The sequence below is a fragment of the Podarcis erhardii genome (assembly GCF_964252035.2).
Source record: "Podarcis erhardii genome assembly, chromosome: 14".
In the NCBI taxonomy this organism is placed as follows: Eukaryota; Metazoa; Chordata; class Lepidosauria; order Squamata; family Lacertidae; genus Podarcis; species Podarcis erhardii.
Window position 1 is genome coordinate 4367884 of NC_138503.1, and position 19197 is coordinate 4387080.

The window sequence follows — 19197 nt, forward strand, 5'->3', positions numbered from 1 at the left end:
CTGCAAGACGAAAGGGTTTTCCGTTTTGGAGGCGCTTCGCAAAACGAATTTCCCTATGGGCTTGCTTCGCAAGGCGAAAATGTCTTGCGAGTTCCTGCGGTTTTTCCCCCCTCCCCCCTCTTTTTCTAAACCGCTAAGCTGCTTATCAGCTGATCCGCTAAGCCGCTAAGCCGTCAATGGGCTTGCTTCGCAAGACGAAAAAACCGCTAGACGAAGAGACTCGCGGAACGGATTAATTTCGTCTTGCGAGGCACCAATGTACTGTGACTCTGTAATAACCATGCTATATTTAAATGTAGTTCTTTTTGTTATTATTACTATTTCTCACATTTATATCCCACTTTTCCAACAAGCAGCTCAGGGTGGCATAGCTGGTCCCCCCCCCCCTCGTTTAATCCCCACAGCAATCCTGTGAGGTAGGTTAGGCTAAGAGGCAGCGACTGACTCCAGGGCCACCCAGAGAGCTTCATGGCTGAGTGGGGATTTGAACCCTGGTCTCCCAGGTCCTAGTCCACCACTGTAACCATTACACTTCTAAAATGCAACCAAATGCCTGGGGGCAGAAAGAGGCCAAAATTAGGCAGCCAGAAGCTGTTAATGGTCAGCATCGGGAAAGCTTCAATGGGGAGATCCATACACCGTGAGTCACCGGCTGATCCAAGGTGGGCTGCAGCAGGAGCAAATATGTGTGCAAATATATGGTAGAAGATTAAGAAATGGGCCCCCAGAGGCATGTTTGTGTCCCAATCGAGTGCTGGGTCTGAAAAGGTTGGCGATACCTGCTGCAGGTGGCCCAAGCGGGGCCACCACTGAAAAGCGCCCCCCATCGTCGCTGTAAATAGCTACACTAATATATTTACCGTATTTTTCGCTCCATTGGACGCACCGGACCATAGGACGCACCGGATCATAGGAGGGGGAGAACAGGGGAAATTTTTTTTTTCTTGTTCTCCCCCTCTAAAACAAGGTGCGTTCAAGGTACATTCACCAGAGCTTGTGGGGCTGGCGGTGGGGGGAAGCGCTGCTTTCCCCCACCGCCAGCCTCAAAGATCCCTGAAGCCTTTGGAGCGCAGTGCCCCGCTGCCCTGCAGAGGCTTTGCGCGGAGCCGTCCCCAAGCTAGAGCAGCGAGACGGAGCCCTCCGTCTCGCTGTTCTGGCTTGGGAACAGCCTTGTTAGCTTCTGCAGGACAGAGGGGTGAAGGCACCCCGCTGCCCTGGAGAGGCTGTGCGCGCAGCCGTCCCCAAGCTAGAGCAGCAAGACGGAGCGCTCCGCAGTGCTCCGTCTTCCTGTTCTGGCTTTGGGCTTAGCGGCGCAGCCTGCATTCGTTCTATAGGACGCACACACATTTCCCCTTAATTTTTGGAGGGGAAAATGTGCGTCCTATAGAACGAAAAATACGGTACTTAAATATGGGGCACAGAAGAACACCCTGAGGGTGCATCCCTGGATGTCTTATTCACTGCAGGTAGGATAGTGCCTGGGAGGGTGTGGCTACCTACAAACCTATCTGGGAGTTAAGCCCTCCATGAAGGCAACAGGACTGACTTCCAGGTACGTAAACCTGCAAAGGAAGGCTGTTGTTAAGATGTTTTAAAGGGAACACAGACAGAGAGACTTTCAGGCTAAATATCCCACCCGCTTGGAGGAGCGGGCTCTGCTTCCTCAACGCTGAGAGGAGAAAAGCGCTCTGCACACGCTCAGAGATGCTCTTCCCTGACTGCGTCCCACAGCGTGGCGAACGACTGCAGGAAATGAGGGTCCCCCGCCCTCTTCCCTTCGGCTCCGAATGCGGACGGCGGCACCTGACCGAGGAGGGAAGAGGAGGGAGTGAGACCCAAGCCGCGCACTCACCAGGCGAGGAGGTTCCCGCTCGCCGCCATCTCGCGCCTTCGGCGGCCGCTTCGCCCGGCCTGCCGTTGGAGAGGGCAGCAGGGCCTGAGAGAGGCGACCGCATTCCCACAGTAGAGCCTCGGGGAGCATCGCTAGGAACCGCCCCTGCTTCGCGGTATTACCCAACCAGCGCGGCCGATCTCCTCGCGAGGCATTCACGTGGTAGCGAATCAGCCAACCGGAGTGCGAGACGTAGAAGGAGCTTAGGATCCATTTTGGGTGTGGGCAAGCGAGTTTCTCTCAGCCTTTTCGTCATTTTTATACTGTACTTTTCGTCATTTTTCGTCATTTTTATAAAGCCTTTTCGTCATTTTTATAAAGGGGGAGGGGAAATAAACGCTTCAAGAGGAGCTCGGCTGAGGGAAACGGCTTCCTTAGTACAGTATCTCTTGTATCTTCAACCTTTTCCCGGTAGGCTTTACTGCCCTCCCCCAGCTTTTATGCTGGAAACTCCAATACGTATTAAAAATAAAAACCCACGCTGTGGAATAACGCCAGTGCTAGCGAAACAGGTGAAAAACTAAAGTAAATATTGTATGTTACTGTAAGATATTTTAATATTTTAGAACGTTTACTAAATATTTGTGGAAACTGTATTAATTTAAAAACACTTTATCTTTATGCAATAATGATAATAGATTGCCCTTTATCCTGGGCACACACTGTACAATAATAAACATTTGAAAATGGCCACTAATGTAAATTATGTGGCAAAAAGTTGGCAAAGTACATCCAAAGTCGTAGAAAATTAACAAAATGAAAAGACGAGGGCTTGGTGTCTGAATATGTGAAGTGATTATAAAAATATCATTTGTTTCATTTATTCCTCTTCTTAAATTTACGTTTATTTCTTAAATTTCTATATACTGCACCATGGGGCACGAATAACAAAGCACTAATATAATCCTAAGAACATCACATTATACGACCCATACATTTGGTGAAATAGCATGGCTGTTTGGAAATAGTTAACCACGATTTCCAAATTTGGGTGTCATAACAGGAAACTATAATTAATTGTCTTTCTGCTCTGTTTCTTTACACAAAGGGGAACGAAGAGGCTGTGTACAAGTGACAGCTCAGTCAGTAGAGCAGGAGACTCTGAATCTCAGGCTTGTGGGCTTGAACCCTGAAATATACTCAGAGTCGCAAAGTGATTTCATGCTCTTTATTCAGCTCATAGTGGTGAGGAAGAGGAATGAATGAAAGTCTCCTCAAAGTATCTGCTTTATATACATTATTTACACAATGAGCTGCACATGATTGGCTAATTCCGGAATTCTACTGTAAGCCAATCAGATTGTGGATTCACTTCAATCTGGAGCATGATTGGGTGGTTCCTGCCAACCAATCATACTGCTGCATTGTTCTAGGACCAATCAGACTGCTGCATTCTGAATCCTATTGTTCTAGGACCAATCAGACTGCTGCCTTTTGGATCCTATTGTTCTAGGACCAATCAGACTGCTGCCTTTTGGATCCTATTCGACTCAGTACATAACAAACCCCATGTGGGGCAAAAGATTCCTGTGTTGCAGGGGGTTGGACTAGATGACCCTTGGGGTCCCTTCCAACTCTACAGTTCTATGACCTAAGTGCAAAAAGCTGGTTAATCTGTCAGTTTACAAAGTTCTCCTTAAAAATATTATTAATCTGATAGCTAACTATTCATGTTTAATATAAATATTGATAAACTGCTACACTTGTGGGCTGTACCGTTGTAGTCTCTTCAGAAGAGCAAAACTCAGCTAAAGAGCAAAGAACTTTCATTTGGTTTTAGTCAATGTTAGTCCCGGACCCACCAAGTGTCCCTATTTTTCAGGGATAGTCCTGGATTTACAGAAGCCATCCAAGTTTCTGTTTTGATCCTGGAATGTCCTGCTTTTCCTTAGAACGTCCCTATTTTCATTGTAGAAGTGAAATTATCCAACCCCTGAGCCACCTGAAGGCAACACTCTATAGGGAAGTTTTTTTTAATGTTTAATGTTTTATATATGTTTGAATCTGCCCAGAGGGGCTGGGGCAACCCAGTCAAATGTGTGGGGTGTAATAATAATAATAATTCCATAACCAACATTTCTTGAATGATTTTTTTAAAAAAATGAACACAACATCCCTATTTTAATTGGAGAAATGTTGGAAGGTATGTAGTCTGGCTCAGAGCAGACCCATTGAAATTAATGTTGAGTGGGACTAACATTGACTACAACCCTTAATATTTTGAAAGTGAAGTGTATGTACAGTGGTACCTCGGGTTACATACGCTTCAGGTTACAGACTCCGCTAACCGAGAAATAGTACCTCGGGTTAAGAACTTTGCTTCAGGATGAGAACAGAAATTGTGCTCCAGTGGCGCGAGGCCCCATTAGCTAAAGTGGTGCTTCAGGTTAAGAACAGTTTCAGGTTAAGAATGGACCTCCGGAACGAATTAAGTACTTATCCCGAGGTACCACTGTAGTAAAGTATGACATAAATATGTTTCCCTTTATATCTGAATTCATATTCTATTAATACAGGTGATCTATAACTAATTTTGTACAGAACACAAAGGGTTTGGAATGGTACTGTATTAAGTGAATGCCACTAAGCCTTATGAAAATGTTCCTTTAGTAAGAGGCAATACAAAGAAGGGGAGGGGATGGCAGGAGAAAGGGAGTAGAAGGATCCCTAAAGAATCCTCAGGAAAGTTCAGCACAGCTGGATCAAATCACATCATTGTATGTTATTTCTTTTATAGGGCTCAAAGATGGACCTACTCATCTTTGGGATCTGTGAACGAGGTGGATGACTTTCACTGGGAACTGGACAAGGGGAGTGTGTCCCTGTTGGTTCTGCTGGACTTCTCAGCGGCTTTCGATACTACTGACCATTGTATCCTTCTTTGGAACTCCCTCCCTAGAGAAGCTAAACTGTGTCCCACCTTGTCCTTCCACCAACAGGTGAAAACCTTTTTTTAAAAAAAGGTTTTTATTAAAATTTTTATTGGATTACAAAAGTACATACATTGTCTCTGCTTTCAGATCATAAGAGTCCTTTGTACAGTGGATGCTCAGGTTGTGATCTGTGCAGGAGGCATGTTCGCAACCCGTAGTGTTTGCAACCCACAGCGCCGTGTCTGCACATGCGCGGGTTGCGATTTGGCGCTTCTGCACATGTGCAAAGTGCAATTTAGTGCTTCTGCACATGCATGAGCGCTGAAACCTGGATGTAACGCATTCCGGTACTTCTGGATTCAGGGTGGTGCGCAACCTGAAAACGCGCAACTTGAAGTGTCTGTTACCCGAGGTATGACTGTACAGTCCAGTCTTTTTTCAGCAGGCTTTTGAGAACTGACAGCTTTCAATTAAGGGGCTGGTGCCATGCTGTTTTTCTTGTAATTGTCTGTAGTTTTTAAAATATATAGTTAATATATAGTTTAAAAAAGGGGACGACAGAGGACGAGATGGTTGGACAGTGTTCTCAAAGCTACCAACATGAATTTGACCAAACTGCGGGAGGCAGTGGAAGACAGGAATGCCTGGCGTGCTCTGGTCCAGGGGGTCACGAAGAGTCGGACATGACTAAACAACAACAAAAACAGTAGACAGACTGACTGGAAGGAAGGCAAGCCCAAATCAGTGAAGCAAAGACAAAGCAGGCAGCCTCTTGTTGGTAGGTGCCTGTTTTCTAATCTAAGCAGTTTTCTTGGGGCACCCTGGCCTGCACACTGTTTAGGGATTACTGCTCCCGTCTTTTAGATCCTAACCCTGAGGGCAGGGTCTACTCACCACAGACCAGTAACACTTAATGCACTTGAAGTGAAAAATGAATGTGACCAAGTTTTCCATTAGAAGCTGAAGTTTTATTACAGGAGAACAGTACATAAAGCACATCTAAAATTGATGTGTTCAATGCACTTAATAAAGGTAATGTAATATTAAAGGTACAGGTTCTAAGTACAATATAACAACATTCATATTAGAATGAAAATCAAGAGTATTTAAAAGACAACATTAAATCTCTTATTTTTACATTTGTATTTACAAAATGAGTCAAAATACTTTGTTCAATATCAGAATAAAATAAACTTGAGTCTAAGCTGACAAGTGTAAGAGTGAGCTCTAAAGAAGATCTGATAGAAGTGAAAAAGTTGGTGATAACGGGGAAGATATAATTAGTGAAGTTTTATTACAGTATTACTTTTAATATTCCTCTCAATGGCTTATGCTTTTATCATAGCTAGAAAATGAATTTGTACATACTGTACACATAAGACAACACATTTTTGCATGTACAGTACAGATTCATGATAATTTGTAGTTATTTACAGAAGACTGAGTGTGTTACTCAGTGAGGTTGGTGATGTTTATGTGCTTAATCCTCAAACCAATACATATTTATAATCAGCATTTATTTTTATTCTTCAGACATTTAATTACACAATAAACATTACTCACACAAACTTGCATAATTTATAAAACAATGAAGCCCAAACAATTAGGGAAAACATTACTGGTATAAAGTATGTGACACTTATATTAGACAAATCAGGAGATTCTCTGTTTAAGAGGTGAATTGTATCAATAAGGGACTAGAAAATAATCATGGACTTGCATTTTTAAAGAAGATTGTAGCTTTTCTTTTAAAAAAATCAAATCAATTATCCTGAAAATGTTTGTATTTAAAATTTCTATTCATTAAAATATAGCCAGGGTGCCGATAAATACATTTGTATTTATTTCCAGAATAATGGTTTGTTTGCTAAATCAAAATATAGAAGCAGTGCATGGAACCAGGACGTGTGGCTTTAATATTAACTATCCTCTATTATTAAAAAGTGCGGTAAACAAACAGCTTCTTAGATTTCTCAATTTTTTTTTTACTAAAGATCTTATAGCTTCAGTAATAGTACAGAAAAGAGTTGTAATAAATACTTTAAAGGTCAGTTGTTCCCCATTTTAGATATTTGATATCCATTAGGTTTTTGCAAAAGATGATACTGGTAATGAATAACAGGACTTGAATTCTAGCTGAAATAGTCTGATTATTAAGCACTTTTTTTTTAAAGTTACTATTCTACTGTTGCAGTACTTTATGGTGCCAAATTCTGCTCAGAATTAGGCTGTGCAATTTGTGGTGCCATTGGGAACCACACATGCATATTCCAGTTTACTCTTTGGCTATAATTTTCTTAATTTATAGCAAATTTCTAGTCAACAGAGAAATACACATTCCCAAGCAAATGTGCATATGATTGCACCATTAGTATGACCATTGCTTAAGTTTCTCAAGCTTTAAAAACTGAGACCAAACCTCTTTTGGCTGTGTGTTTGTTTTGTTGTATTAATGGTATTACTGCACATTGTGGAAATTCTTTATTGCATATACTGATAATTATAGGCAAGGATGGGCCAGCCCTTAGATGTGTTGGCATCCAAGTGTGCAGTGGAAGCCCAGGATTGCAGAACCAGCCTGCGGCATCATAGGCCACATTTCCATTGGCAATCCATTGGCCCATGCTTGTAGTGTTGTGAGGTTAAAATAATCCACAAAAGCTGGGGCAGCCAAGAGAACATAACACAGTGTAGCCATGCTAACTGTTGTACTGGCGCAATCGAGGGCAACACAGAATTGGAAATATAGACATTCTAACCTTATTGAAATGTCAAGCTTATTTTACTTTTTTCAGTGAAATGACAAGTTTTATTTTACCTTTTTTGAAAATAACTACTGATACACAGTAGTAGCTAGAGTTTTTTGTATACTCCTTGGTATTATTGATTCTTGTTCAGGCAGTTGTCAATCCCTGCACAACTACTTGTGGGAGTGTAGGGGGTCACCAGTGGACTAACATGGAGTCAGTAATTGTATTAAATCTATCATTGATATAGAGGCATATATACACAGCTGTTGTAATACACAGCCGTGGCAACATATATGACCCATTTATATGCACCAGTTCATACAATCAATGCCTTCTGGCAGTCCCAGGTGTAATATTATTGGGCCCATCAAGTGTCTGAACCCAAACATAGGGTTCATTGTTGTGGATTGCACCTAGTGTTACTCTAATTTGTACTTTTCTCTCCCAAGTCCTTGAATCAAGACAGAACCATCTTTTCACATGAATTCTCCCGGGGGCTCCACTTCTCCCCCTCCCAATAGAATATAACTGTACCCCTATGGTAGCCCTCCCCATATAATTGCAGGGATGCTGAATTGCACCACTGAAGAATTTAGAATGTTCGGGGGGGGGGGGGGAGGACTACTTTTTAGTACTTTACGCATTAAAGAGAAAAGTAGTTTGATACACTAAACTGAAACCACTGGGCTCTCCTTGGCATACTTGGTTTCAGAACTACAGTGCCACAGGATAACCAAAGTGTGTTGTGGTTGCAAAGTAGATGAGAGAAAGAAGAATCAGCGTAGGATATCAAATATCATTACTGAGGAGTTAATTTTTTCCTGATTAAATATGCTAGAGAGAACTTTATAGAATGATACTATATATTCAGAGAGAACATGTCCCCAGTCTAGGTACTCTGATACAGGTACTTGATTGGGCATGTGTGTAAATGTATATAAGGTATATACACATGCACACATAGATATTCAGTGAAATAGTACAAGACCCAAATGTGGTATTGCCTAGGAGTAAAACGGGAAAGGGAGATTTGTTCATAAAATTAACTTATCTAGCACCACACATCAGAAAAACACAAAAATAGCACACTCTAGTTCTAAACAGCTATTTCTAAAATAGAGTATATAGTAAAACAGATATTATACAGCGTAATGTGGTATTTGATAAACAGATAAATATTTGCACCGCATAGGCTTTTAAAGTAGTATATTTTATCTATAGAGAATGAAAGCAAAATAGTTATAACCATACAAAAGGTGAGCAGAACAACATTGAAGAGTATGACTCAGAAGCTGAGACAAAGATGACATAAGAATTAGAGCAAGAGAAAATGTGTACAGGCCATTACAAGTCCTTAAATTAGTAGTAAAACAAGGAGTTGGTTGATCAAGTTTAAGAAAGCAGTAAACAAGATATTTGCATTTACATGCAGATGTCTAAAATTTGTATTTCTTTTAAATCTATGCACAAAAAGTCATTGTTTTTATTGCTCAACATTCAGTTATGGCTAGAAGTTTTTTTTTTTAACCTTTATTTTGTACTTTGGAAACAAGTATATTGTTAAAGGTGCCATAAAATGGATAGCACTGAGAAAAGTTTGCAAATAAACCACCTAACACTGCAGTTCTTCTTACATTATTAAAAGCCTTGTCTGGGGTTTGTCATATGTTAAATATATTTAAACTGGGAAAATACATCATAGCTTGAAGCCTCCCATTTGGCTCAAACATCCATACAAAAACACATCTCCGAAAAAGGAGCAGGCAGACAATACAATTACATATAAAGAAGCAGCCAGTTAATGTCCTAATAGTCAAAAGAGTTACCACTGGGGCTTTTTTTTTTACAAATTCGTTGAGTCAAAATAGAAAATTTTGGAGTTAGGAAAATATATATACAGTACCTCTGTGGTTTGTGAAATAACATTCACTATATTGCTTATGAATTTTCTGCATTTCAATACGAGAACAGCAAACAGATTGCAGGGTCCTGTACATTTATGCATCTTCAGTAAAACTTTCTAAGGAGTATGGGAAAGTTCAAGTGTGCAAAGTAAACACATGCACAAAATAATGATAAAGCATTCTATGTGCTCAATTCTTTTCCCCCTTTTAAAAGAAATATTCTTAAGCTGCAACGGGATGAACAGTAAAGATAAAGTGAATGCCACAGCAGTAAAAAAATAAAAATTGAATGACATAATGATTCTTGGCTTTCAGATTCACAATGCTTCAATGCACAGGAGCTAAAATTTTATATTTGGATTAAGTTTATTTATTGCTCTGAAGAGGAACTGTTATGCCCTGCTACCAATAAATGTGAAAATCTAATTAACACATTTATATACATAAAGCAATGTAAAACAACATCTTCCTTTATTCCTAGATCTCTATATATCCAAATAGTTAGAAAAGTAGACAAACAAACTAGTTTCAACATGACAAATTTTAAATGTGACACCTGCACATTCCTCTAAGAATTCGCAGTATAGTAGTGAATTATCACAATACAATTGAACCAGAATTGGCATGTGAAAATATGTTCTCAAATCTTTATTTGTAATATCATTAATCCATTAGTAGTTAATTGGTTGATTGTATAAGGCTTTGGTTTGATTCCTAATCACCACTTTACCAGAAATATTAAATTGAAGAAATGTAAATGCCACAAAATTTAAATTTATTCACATTATATTAACATTTGGATTATTTTTAAAAATACTTTTAAGTCATAAGACATCTGACTTCTAAATAGCGTGGCCCTGTAAATGCACAGATAGAGTTTGATTATTAATTTTGTTTGACTTGATAAAAATGATTGTGTGAATACCTCCAAGTAAATGATTAGTCAAACAAATTAACAGATCATCCAAATATTTTACATCAATTCTTCAAGTTTATAGTGTCTAAGGCAATCATCTGGGAATTGAAAACCATCCACAAATGGTTGCCTTGGACACCCACTTACAAGGAGCCAGCTTTGGCGTTAACTCTGTAGTTTTATCTCCAAGGAAAGAGGTGGCAGGAAACAATTATGATGTCAATACTTATCCATATTTACATATATTTGGGAATCTTTTATTAGAGCTCATGGTTGAATTGAAATCTTTCCAAAATTATTGCCTTAAAACTGCATCAAGAATACTTTGCACTCAGCTTTGCCCAGAATGATCACATGGCAATCATGTGTCCCTTACTGGACACTCAAAATCTGGATAATCACATAACCAGAAAAAGCATACAATTTTGTATTGGCACTGGTCCATTAATATTTCCCAAGCTACATAAATTGCGCACACAGAACAGACACTTAGGAACAAATATAAAAATAAAAATTAGATATGCTTTCTAATTAGTTCAGCTTTATAGGATTATAATCTCTTCTAGATGTACATATTTCACCCTGTAATTTTCTGATCATCCTTTACACTTAACAAACAGGCTCACTCCTTTGAAAATATCTGAGTACCTCTTACAAAGCTGTCTCATTTTGAAGGATTAAGCTGCTAATAGATCAGAAAGGGAAAAAACCACTTTCAACAAACAACCACTTTTTAGTCTTAGAAGAGAACCAGGATGTAAGCACAACAGAACATGCAATGGATGCTTTATATATACTTAACGGTGGTTACTTCTGTAAAAAAATAAAAATGGATTGCAATGTTGTGGCAGTTAGGAAAGAAAGCATGAGTAGAACACATGATACATAAATTAAACGAAGTGGGGGTGTTGCAGTTGGAGAAGGGCATTCAACCACTTAGCTGAGATGATGAAATCAATTTCTCTTTGGCCTGACTGTTAAAGAGAGTGAGTCTTAAATTCTTATTTAACTTCTGTTTCCTTTACTGCTTCTTCTGCTTTTAATAAACATGGAAAGAGGCACAAACTTCACACATCAAGGAAAGCTTAGCAGAGCAATTCCAACTCTGGTTGGGGAGCAGCATGGCAAAATGGAGTGGCAGAGCTCATGCCAGCCGGAACAGAATGTGGGCGGGACTAGTAATGGCTACTTTTTCTGCTGCAGCAGGACCAGACTGGCACAGCAGTGGCCTTAATTGGGCTCTTCATTGGACCAGCTTAGGAGTGAACAAAACTTTGGCCAGCCCAGCTCTGCTCCACCCACTAAATGTTCCATTTTGGAGCCCTCCATTGGCTGATGTTGGCAGTAGTGACCAGTGGAGACCAGTAGATCCTATATCCCCCCAGAAGCAAAGACCTGGGTTTAGAACTGCAGCCTTCCTTCCACACTCCTATTAGGGCCTTTTAGAACATTTTAAATACTCGGCTCTATGGTTTGGCACAGTGGCAGCACTACCTTCTACATATTTATATTAATTACTGAATTATATGGGGATTGTTATCATGCAGCTTACCCTCCCTTCCAATTTTGGTTTTATTTTGTTAAAAGTAAAGCACATTCACCAACAGCGGGGGAGTTTAATAACCTGTTCTGGGCAGAATATTATTCAGTTTATTTTGAATTGCATGGCTCTCATTAAAACAGCAGCTTATAACAATAGTTTTTAGGATAACATAAACTTAAATTAAACAGGAGTTTAACACCGAGGATTAATTCTGTATTGCAAAATACTGACAATGAACTTTACATAAAAATACAAATTTAGCTTCATTGTGTCTAAAAGTGTATTGGCACCCAATGTTTTTTCATTATAGAAATTTAGAAAATATACAGCACATTTGCTTTGGAAAATAAGCTAGTGTATTGCCAGCTTCTGCATTGCTAAAAGTCTGCCCCAGAAGCCTCTGTGTTGGCCAGAACCACAAGGGCCAAGATACAGGCCAAGATACATGCTATGCTTATTGTGTAATATGCAGCAATGTTTTTTTTTTTTTACTTAAATTACAGATGCAGAGGAATGCAGGATTCCTATCATAACACAGAGTGAAAGGAGGTTTACTTCTTCTCTTCCCCAGCTTTGATCAGAATAGAAACTGCCCCTCCCATATGGCTATGAGTTTCAATGGGTGGAGAATCCCTTTGGCACCAGCCCCTTGCCATGCAGGAGGAGCAATTCCCATAAGCCTCCTGTCACCATGCGGTACATTTATGTTTGAATTTATGCACTTCATCGTGCCTGTAATTTAATTAACAAAAATCAAAGGTTTTTCACAGTAAGCATAACATGTAGTTGGTCCCAAGATGACATATAGAAGTATTGAAGAGTCTATGATTAAAACATTATGAACAGTGGCTATCTGAAATAAAATTAAAGTATTCTGTTTCACGGGCCAAAACAAGCTCACTTCTCTAATACATTAAACAAAATACTCAGAGCACTGGAATTATTATTATCTTGTGCCAATCCTTAAAAGAGTTGAGCAGTATAGGGTCTGGAAACCCAAACAACTGAAATTCACTTGGATAAAAAATGTCTCTGCCCAGTTCAGTTGTGCAATGGAGGGATAGTATGAAACTTTCGAAAAGCAATTTGTCCCAGAAGTACTGGCCACCCTGTTGAAGAGTTCTACAAGATCCCTGAGCACATTTGTTTCAGACTTTTTCACCCCAACTTCTAAATGGTAGGGCATCTATTATTGATAACAAGATGGATTGTCATTCACAGTTAAGTCAATGATAAGGTGCTTATATACCCCTTTTGTTCCCCAATTTGCACAAAGAACTGTCAGAATTTTTCATTGTGAATGGCAGGGCATGAATGATTACATGATCAATGTTTTTTGGCAGTGGCGTTAGGATTATTATCTGGCTGCCCCTTGACAACAACAAGTGATTCAATCGACATTCCTTAGCAAAAAAAAAGAAGAAGAAGGCAAAAAAATAATAATATGTACAACAAATATGTATTTTTTCCCTGAGGGGTCAAGGTTTAAACCCGCAAGTGCTCTATGTACATATTGCACTATAGAGGAGTGAAGTACATGTGCAAAAAAGCAACGATGACTGAAGCTTACTAATATATATATATATATATTAAGAAAAAAATTATTATGCTATGTCCTCACACATTATGGAATGTCGGTAACACAAACAGCTTTCCTGTCATCTAAAACTTAAAAACAAAAAACCACAACCCACATCTCTACTATGGCACATTCAATGAAATAAAATCTTTTCCAAAGACAAGTAGACAAATTCCATCAACAAAAATAATACAAAGTTGGTTTGTTTGTTTTTTCTTTTTCTGAAAAATTACATTGCTTTCTTTCATTGTTTCACATTACAAAATCTTTTTGTTTGTTAATCTTTACACAAATCACATTTTATTGCAGGAATATTTCAAGTGCCATCAAATATTTATAGAAGGGTTAAAAAAATAGAAGTCTCTCTAAGTGGTCCAGACAAGGCTTTATATAGAATATTTTTTCCACCTTCTATTTTTGACTTAAATATCTTCAACACATTTTCTTTATTCTATGGACACTTAATGGCCAGAAGCAACCACACACATACAGTGGTAACACACATTCATACCTTGATAGCCATATGATGATGGTGATGGTCTAAAAGCTCCAGAAAAGAACAACTAAACTTAAAACAGTATCTTGCATTGTGTCATTTCAAAACAGTATGAAAATCCTAGAGACGCAAAAGTATATAACCGTGGTCTAAGACTACATATCTTATTTTAGAAATAAATTCTATCTTGAAATATTCCAACTGTACCAGATCTCCAGCAAAATGGGATAGAAGATGAAAATCCAAGACAATTTTTAACTTAACCGCTTTCTGGAGTGATTGATTCTAATACCGATAGCCATTTTATATAACTTCATCAAATTATATAGTACAGTCCCAAAAGATTCCCACACTTTATGCATTTGAATTTAGTCCACAGCCTGCAAGTTTTCTAATGGAATAAACTACCCCACCATCATATTCTGATTTTGTCCTTATTCTCAGCTTCTTTTTTTCCAGGTAGGTTTTGCCCCTGCTCTGATGCTGGCATCTACATACTTTCAGCTACAGCTTGAGTTCTTCGGCATGTCCTCTCAAAAAGGCATCAGCAACAGTTCCCACCATTTTACCTTTTTTCAAAGCATAATTTGCTGTTAACTGAGATGAAGAAAACATGGGCTAGTTTATGCACCAATTAATGGATTTTGGAAAAAGCTATAAGTGATAACGGTGTGTCTAATGTGTAGACCTAAAGTGCTTGGCTTTCAAGACAGGAGTGAACCTGGTGTCTGCTTTTAGGGATAAGATTGGGAATGATATGGCATTGCCTACAAGTAAGGACCAATTCAATATCTGAATATATTTTGTGTGAGCAGATAAATGTAAAATATTTACTAAGAATAACAGAGGCCGTGACTGAGAGCCAATACGAAATACCAAAATATAACTAACCCTTTTACTGCCAGAAGTGAATACTGTTCATTTTTCATTTGAATCAACTTTATACATTTTGTCTCTAGTAAATGGCTGGCCTTAAACAGGCGCTGGCTGGTAGATACTGGAGTTTTAATTTAGCTGAACTTTAAAACTAAATTAGCATTTGAGGGAGGTCACATTAAAAAAACCCTCATTTGCTAAACAGCCTGGATTTAAGCTTGGACTGCATCTATAAAAAGACCAGAATTAACATTTACTACCAGTTACTCCAATAAAATAAACAAAACTTATGAGGATGGCAAAATTCTGTCCATGTAGCTAGCAGGATTTTCATTATTTAGAAACAGCTCCCCTGTACTGGGGCAGAGGAAAACTGAATATTGGGATGCTTTCAAAATTCCATTCACTGGATGCAATTAAAGTTTATTGTTATCAGGGGTTTCTCAGGCTTTTCTGGGAATCTATTTGCTATCTCTTGGCATGCATTAGAGGGTTGCTTATAGAAATGAATGGGTGAGCTTCTATATGTGCAGAGCGACAAGAACATATCTGAGCCAGTCATAGCTATTCCTGTGTTTGATGAAACTGTATCATAGATGCCTTCTTACAAAGTACAGTGGTACCTCGGTTAAGAACTTAATCCATTCCGGAAGTCCGTTCTTAAACCAAGGCGCGCTTTCCCTAATGAGGTCTCCCATTGCTGGTGCCCTTCCACTGTTCCGATTCCATTTGTAGACCGAGGTAAAGTTCTCAAACCAAGACACTATTCTGGTTTTGCGGAGTTTGTAAACCAAATCGTTCTTAAACCGGACTGTTCTTAAACCGAGGTACCACTGTATCTGTGGTCACTAGAAAGGGTAAATGGCAAGAGGACTGCATTTGAATTTCCCATTTCTACATTCCCAACCTAAGTGGCTCAGGAGCATCGAGATCTGCTGCTCTGCTCACAGATGGGAGGTACATACATGAAGGCAGCAATGTGTGTAACTTCTTACATAGAACTGCTGGTATATATTACTAACATGTTTGCATGAGTAGCTCCTGTCTGCAAGCCCAACATGGTCCTAAAATGTTTGCATGTTCACTTTTGTTTGCACATTAGATCCTTTCAGAACTAATTAGGCCTTGATTTCCCTAGATGCTAGCAAACTGCCAGCTGCCCTGGGAGTGATAGAGATGAAAGATTCTGCAGCTATAAGTTTGTTTCCTGTCTGACTGAACTGGCTTTACAGTTCTAATGCCTATAGAAAATTTAATCTTACAGTTTGCACTGGGCATGTAGGAACCCTCAAAGATGAGAATTTTCAGCTCTTTATACTACATTGAATGAAGACTTTGGGGCTCAAAACAAACAGGTCCAACTGCATAGCCCCTCATGCACCTTCCTTAATAGGAATTTTGTATTACCTTTTACATGTGAATTACTACTACACTGTATGCTAGAATGCACGTATACTGCAACAACTAAATAAAATTTTTCATACCTTGCAGGAGGTCATTTTGAAATTAAAAAAATACTTAAATAATCATAATATCCAATCTACGGCAAAAAAAATATTTTTTGAGATTTTCTTTAGGAGCCTGAAAAATCCATGTCTAGACAGCTGGATGGTTGGTCTTTTGATGAAAACTTTCAGGCACTGAGACAAGAAGATTACAGCAGTCTGTATGCTTTAAATTTAAATCATCAGGATGCTAAAAATTGCTATATTATAAAATTTATTTTACAAAGAGTCATTTGAATAAGTTAGGTGTAGTTTGAAGAACTCCCTTGCTTTACAAGTTATCCTGAGAAGAATCTTTTACTCTTTGATACATTTTCTCAATCAAGGGTGTTGGTGGAATCAGGGTTAGAAGTGTACTTTGGAATAACCGAGTTCTTGACTTGTCAACAGATAAAAAATAGCAGAGTTGCCACCTCTAGCTGAGTAGGATTTAGGATTCGTCACAAAAACACAATGACCTAAGACTGTTTAAGGTTGAATAAAATACTCCAGATGGTATGTAAATAATTCCTAAAATAATGACTCAAATTAGAACTCAGGTTCTAAAATGTTTAGGTTTGTATGTAACTGCTACATTTTGAATGAAGCCCCAGTATGCTCCAGAGAAATTGGGTGGAGAGAAGCACTCCCTAGCCCTATGTATGTCTTTTTTATTTTCTCTTCAGTAACAAAACAAGATTTCTCAAAAAGTGTGTGATTCACTTATACTGGAAACAACATTTGAAACAACACTTGGAAAATTCAGTATCACATGTATGCATTGTGGTAGGATGTGGCCTAATTCAAAGTCATGGTTTATGATCCATTTGCTACCAGGAAAGCAAACCGTGCTGAGATTTTTCTGTGTGGAAATCTGTGTAACATAGCAGCCATGTGGTTGGCATCCATTTTAACTACGCCAGTGAAATGAGGGTTTTTGCTGTTTGTAGTTAAACTGGGCCCAATCAATATGGTGTGCCTTATTGGTGGCAATTTTATTGCCAGTTTAATGTATGTGGGCCTGTTTTATTCCTTGGAAGGTGGGAAAATAAGAGAAGATTGAAAGGGCTATTCCTAAATTAATTTCTTTAGAGTCAGATACTTCATTTCATTTCATAATCCACTATTCACATAATTGGCCCTCCTGGACAGCTTATTGAGCATTCCTCTGTGGCTAAAAAGTGCAGCACTCAGTTGAAATCAAGCTTTAGGCCTTTTTCTCTAGGTGTGGGGACCCGCTTAAATTACACTGTTTAGTTTATGGAGTAAGTAGCCACATGTAAACCCACTTTTACTAAATAAAATAAACAACAGTGCCACAATCCAGCAAACAGTTATTCAGTCTTAAATATTAAAGAGCTTTGGGCACTCTTAACTGTACGCTGGATTTAAGTCAAGGGAGACAATTCACCAGGAAACACTATTACAATTTGGAAATCTCCCATTCATTTCAATCAGGACTACACAAAAAAACTTTGTGATGGATTGTACCCTATCTGTCTCAACAGATGACTAATGGTGCACATGCACTTGCTGGACACACACACACACACACACACACACACACACACACACTCTCACACACACTCTAAATGTAAACAAAAGTATTAGGACCAATATTTCCAAAAGATATGTATCTAAATTTGGTTTTCTGAATCCATATTTAGTCACCTAAGGAATCGGCTGACTTTAAAATGAGCTAATTTTTCAGTAGCACCTTTAAAGTGATTAAATATAGATTTTCTCTGTCCTTATGTCAGCAATCTCTTTAAGAACAGGGATTGTTTTGTTTATATATTAAATTGTCTTTTAAAAACACAAGCTAAAACTAGCAGTTTAGAAACTTGTCTTCCCCCCTCCCCCCCTCGTCCCATTACACAAAATCACTGAAGGTATTTCATGATATGACCGGCCTCTCTTTAAAAGTAAATGTGGAAAACAGCAGCATAAACACCTTGCAGTGTCCCTATACCTTCCAAACCTCCCACAGTTAAACTTGAAGTTCTGGTGCACATGCAGCACAACAATGAACACGCTAGCATATAATTTAAAAGAAAAAGGTGCAAAATGAAAGTGCCTTATCAATTCAACAATAAAAGCTATACCAGTAACTACATTTTATATTAATTAAAACAATATTATAAACAATATCTCTTTTGCTATATATAGACTTCGTGCCCATTTACCCTGTAATAGATTATAATGCTATTGTCACTATTGCTATGGACCCTTTTCATGCCATTCCGCCTACTGGCAATCAATCGTCCTTCATGAAACAATGAGCAAGTTGTGCAAACTGATGCTGAAGCCTCTGCAATGCACACCAGTCGCTGGTTTCTAGCTGGAGATTCTGCTCTTACTAACAAAACGTCGTTCTGTGAAAGTCTGTGGGCAGTGAGTTTCGAGGAAAAGGAAACCTCCTGATTTTTTAGTACCCTCATTCTGCATAAACAGAAGTCAAAGACAGAAGTCAAGACAAAAAAAGGGTCCATATCGGTAGGGATCATGGAAATCATTTGTGTGAGAAAAACAAGTTCAACTTTTGTGTCATTTTCCCCATTTTTTCTGCCTGACCCCATTCGCCAGAAGATGTGCAGTGTGTTGGCTCCCTAGGTCTATGCAGGACCATATAAAGTGTCTTGGTTTCTATTATCTTTTCTTCCTTTTCTCTTTTAAAGTTTGTACTTCAGACATTCTAGAAGTGCTTAGGTGATACGTTTACCCATCCATTTGCATTGCTGGCTCAAATTCTGAAGTGAACAACTCCTTGTACAATGGAGGAAAATGAAGTCGCACAATGTCTGGGTATATTGCTCTAAACGCCATAAGCTTTTCTGTATGTCGCCCGCACAGTGCTCTTAAAGTAGACACTTTGCATATTAGCT

At 38.8% G+C, this 19197-nt stretch overlaps 1 protein-coding gene and 1 long non-coding RNA gene across 7 annotated transcripts in view; one reads left to right on the forward strand and one right to left on the reverse strand.

Moving 5' to 3' along the window:
* The first annotated feature begins 2198 nt into the window (after positions 1 to 2198).
* The window catches only part of LOC309328929, a 34882-nt gene continuing 17883 nt past the window's right edge, over positions 2199 to 19197 (forward strand). Inside the window, exons 1-2 of the long non-coding RNA XR_014150898.1 lie at positions 2199 to 2403; positions 4629 to 4830. This is a non-coding gene — a long non-coding RNA (uncharacterized lncRNA). The remainder of the gene's footprint in view (positions 2404 to 4628; positions 4831 to 19197) is intronic.
* Positions 5711 to 19197, reverse strand: part of RORA (RAR related orphan receptor A) — a 374069-nt gene continuing 360582 nt past the window's right edge. For all 6 annotated transcript variants that reach the window (XM_081839014.1, XM_081839013.1, XM_081839016.1 and 3 more), the window contains one exon: positions 5711 to 19195. In XM_081839014.1, coding sequence (XP_081695140.1) covers positions 19031 to 19195 — 165 coding nt within the window. In that variant the 3' untranslated portion in view covers positions 5711 to 19030. The remainder of the gene's footprint in view (positions 19196 to 19197) is intronic.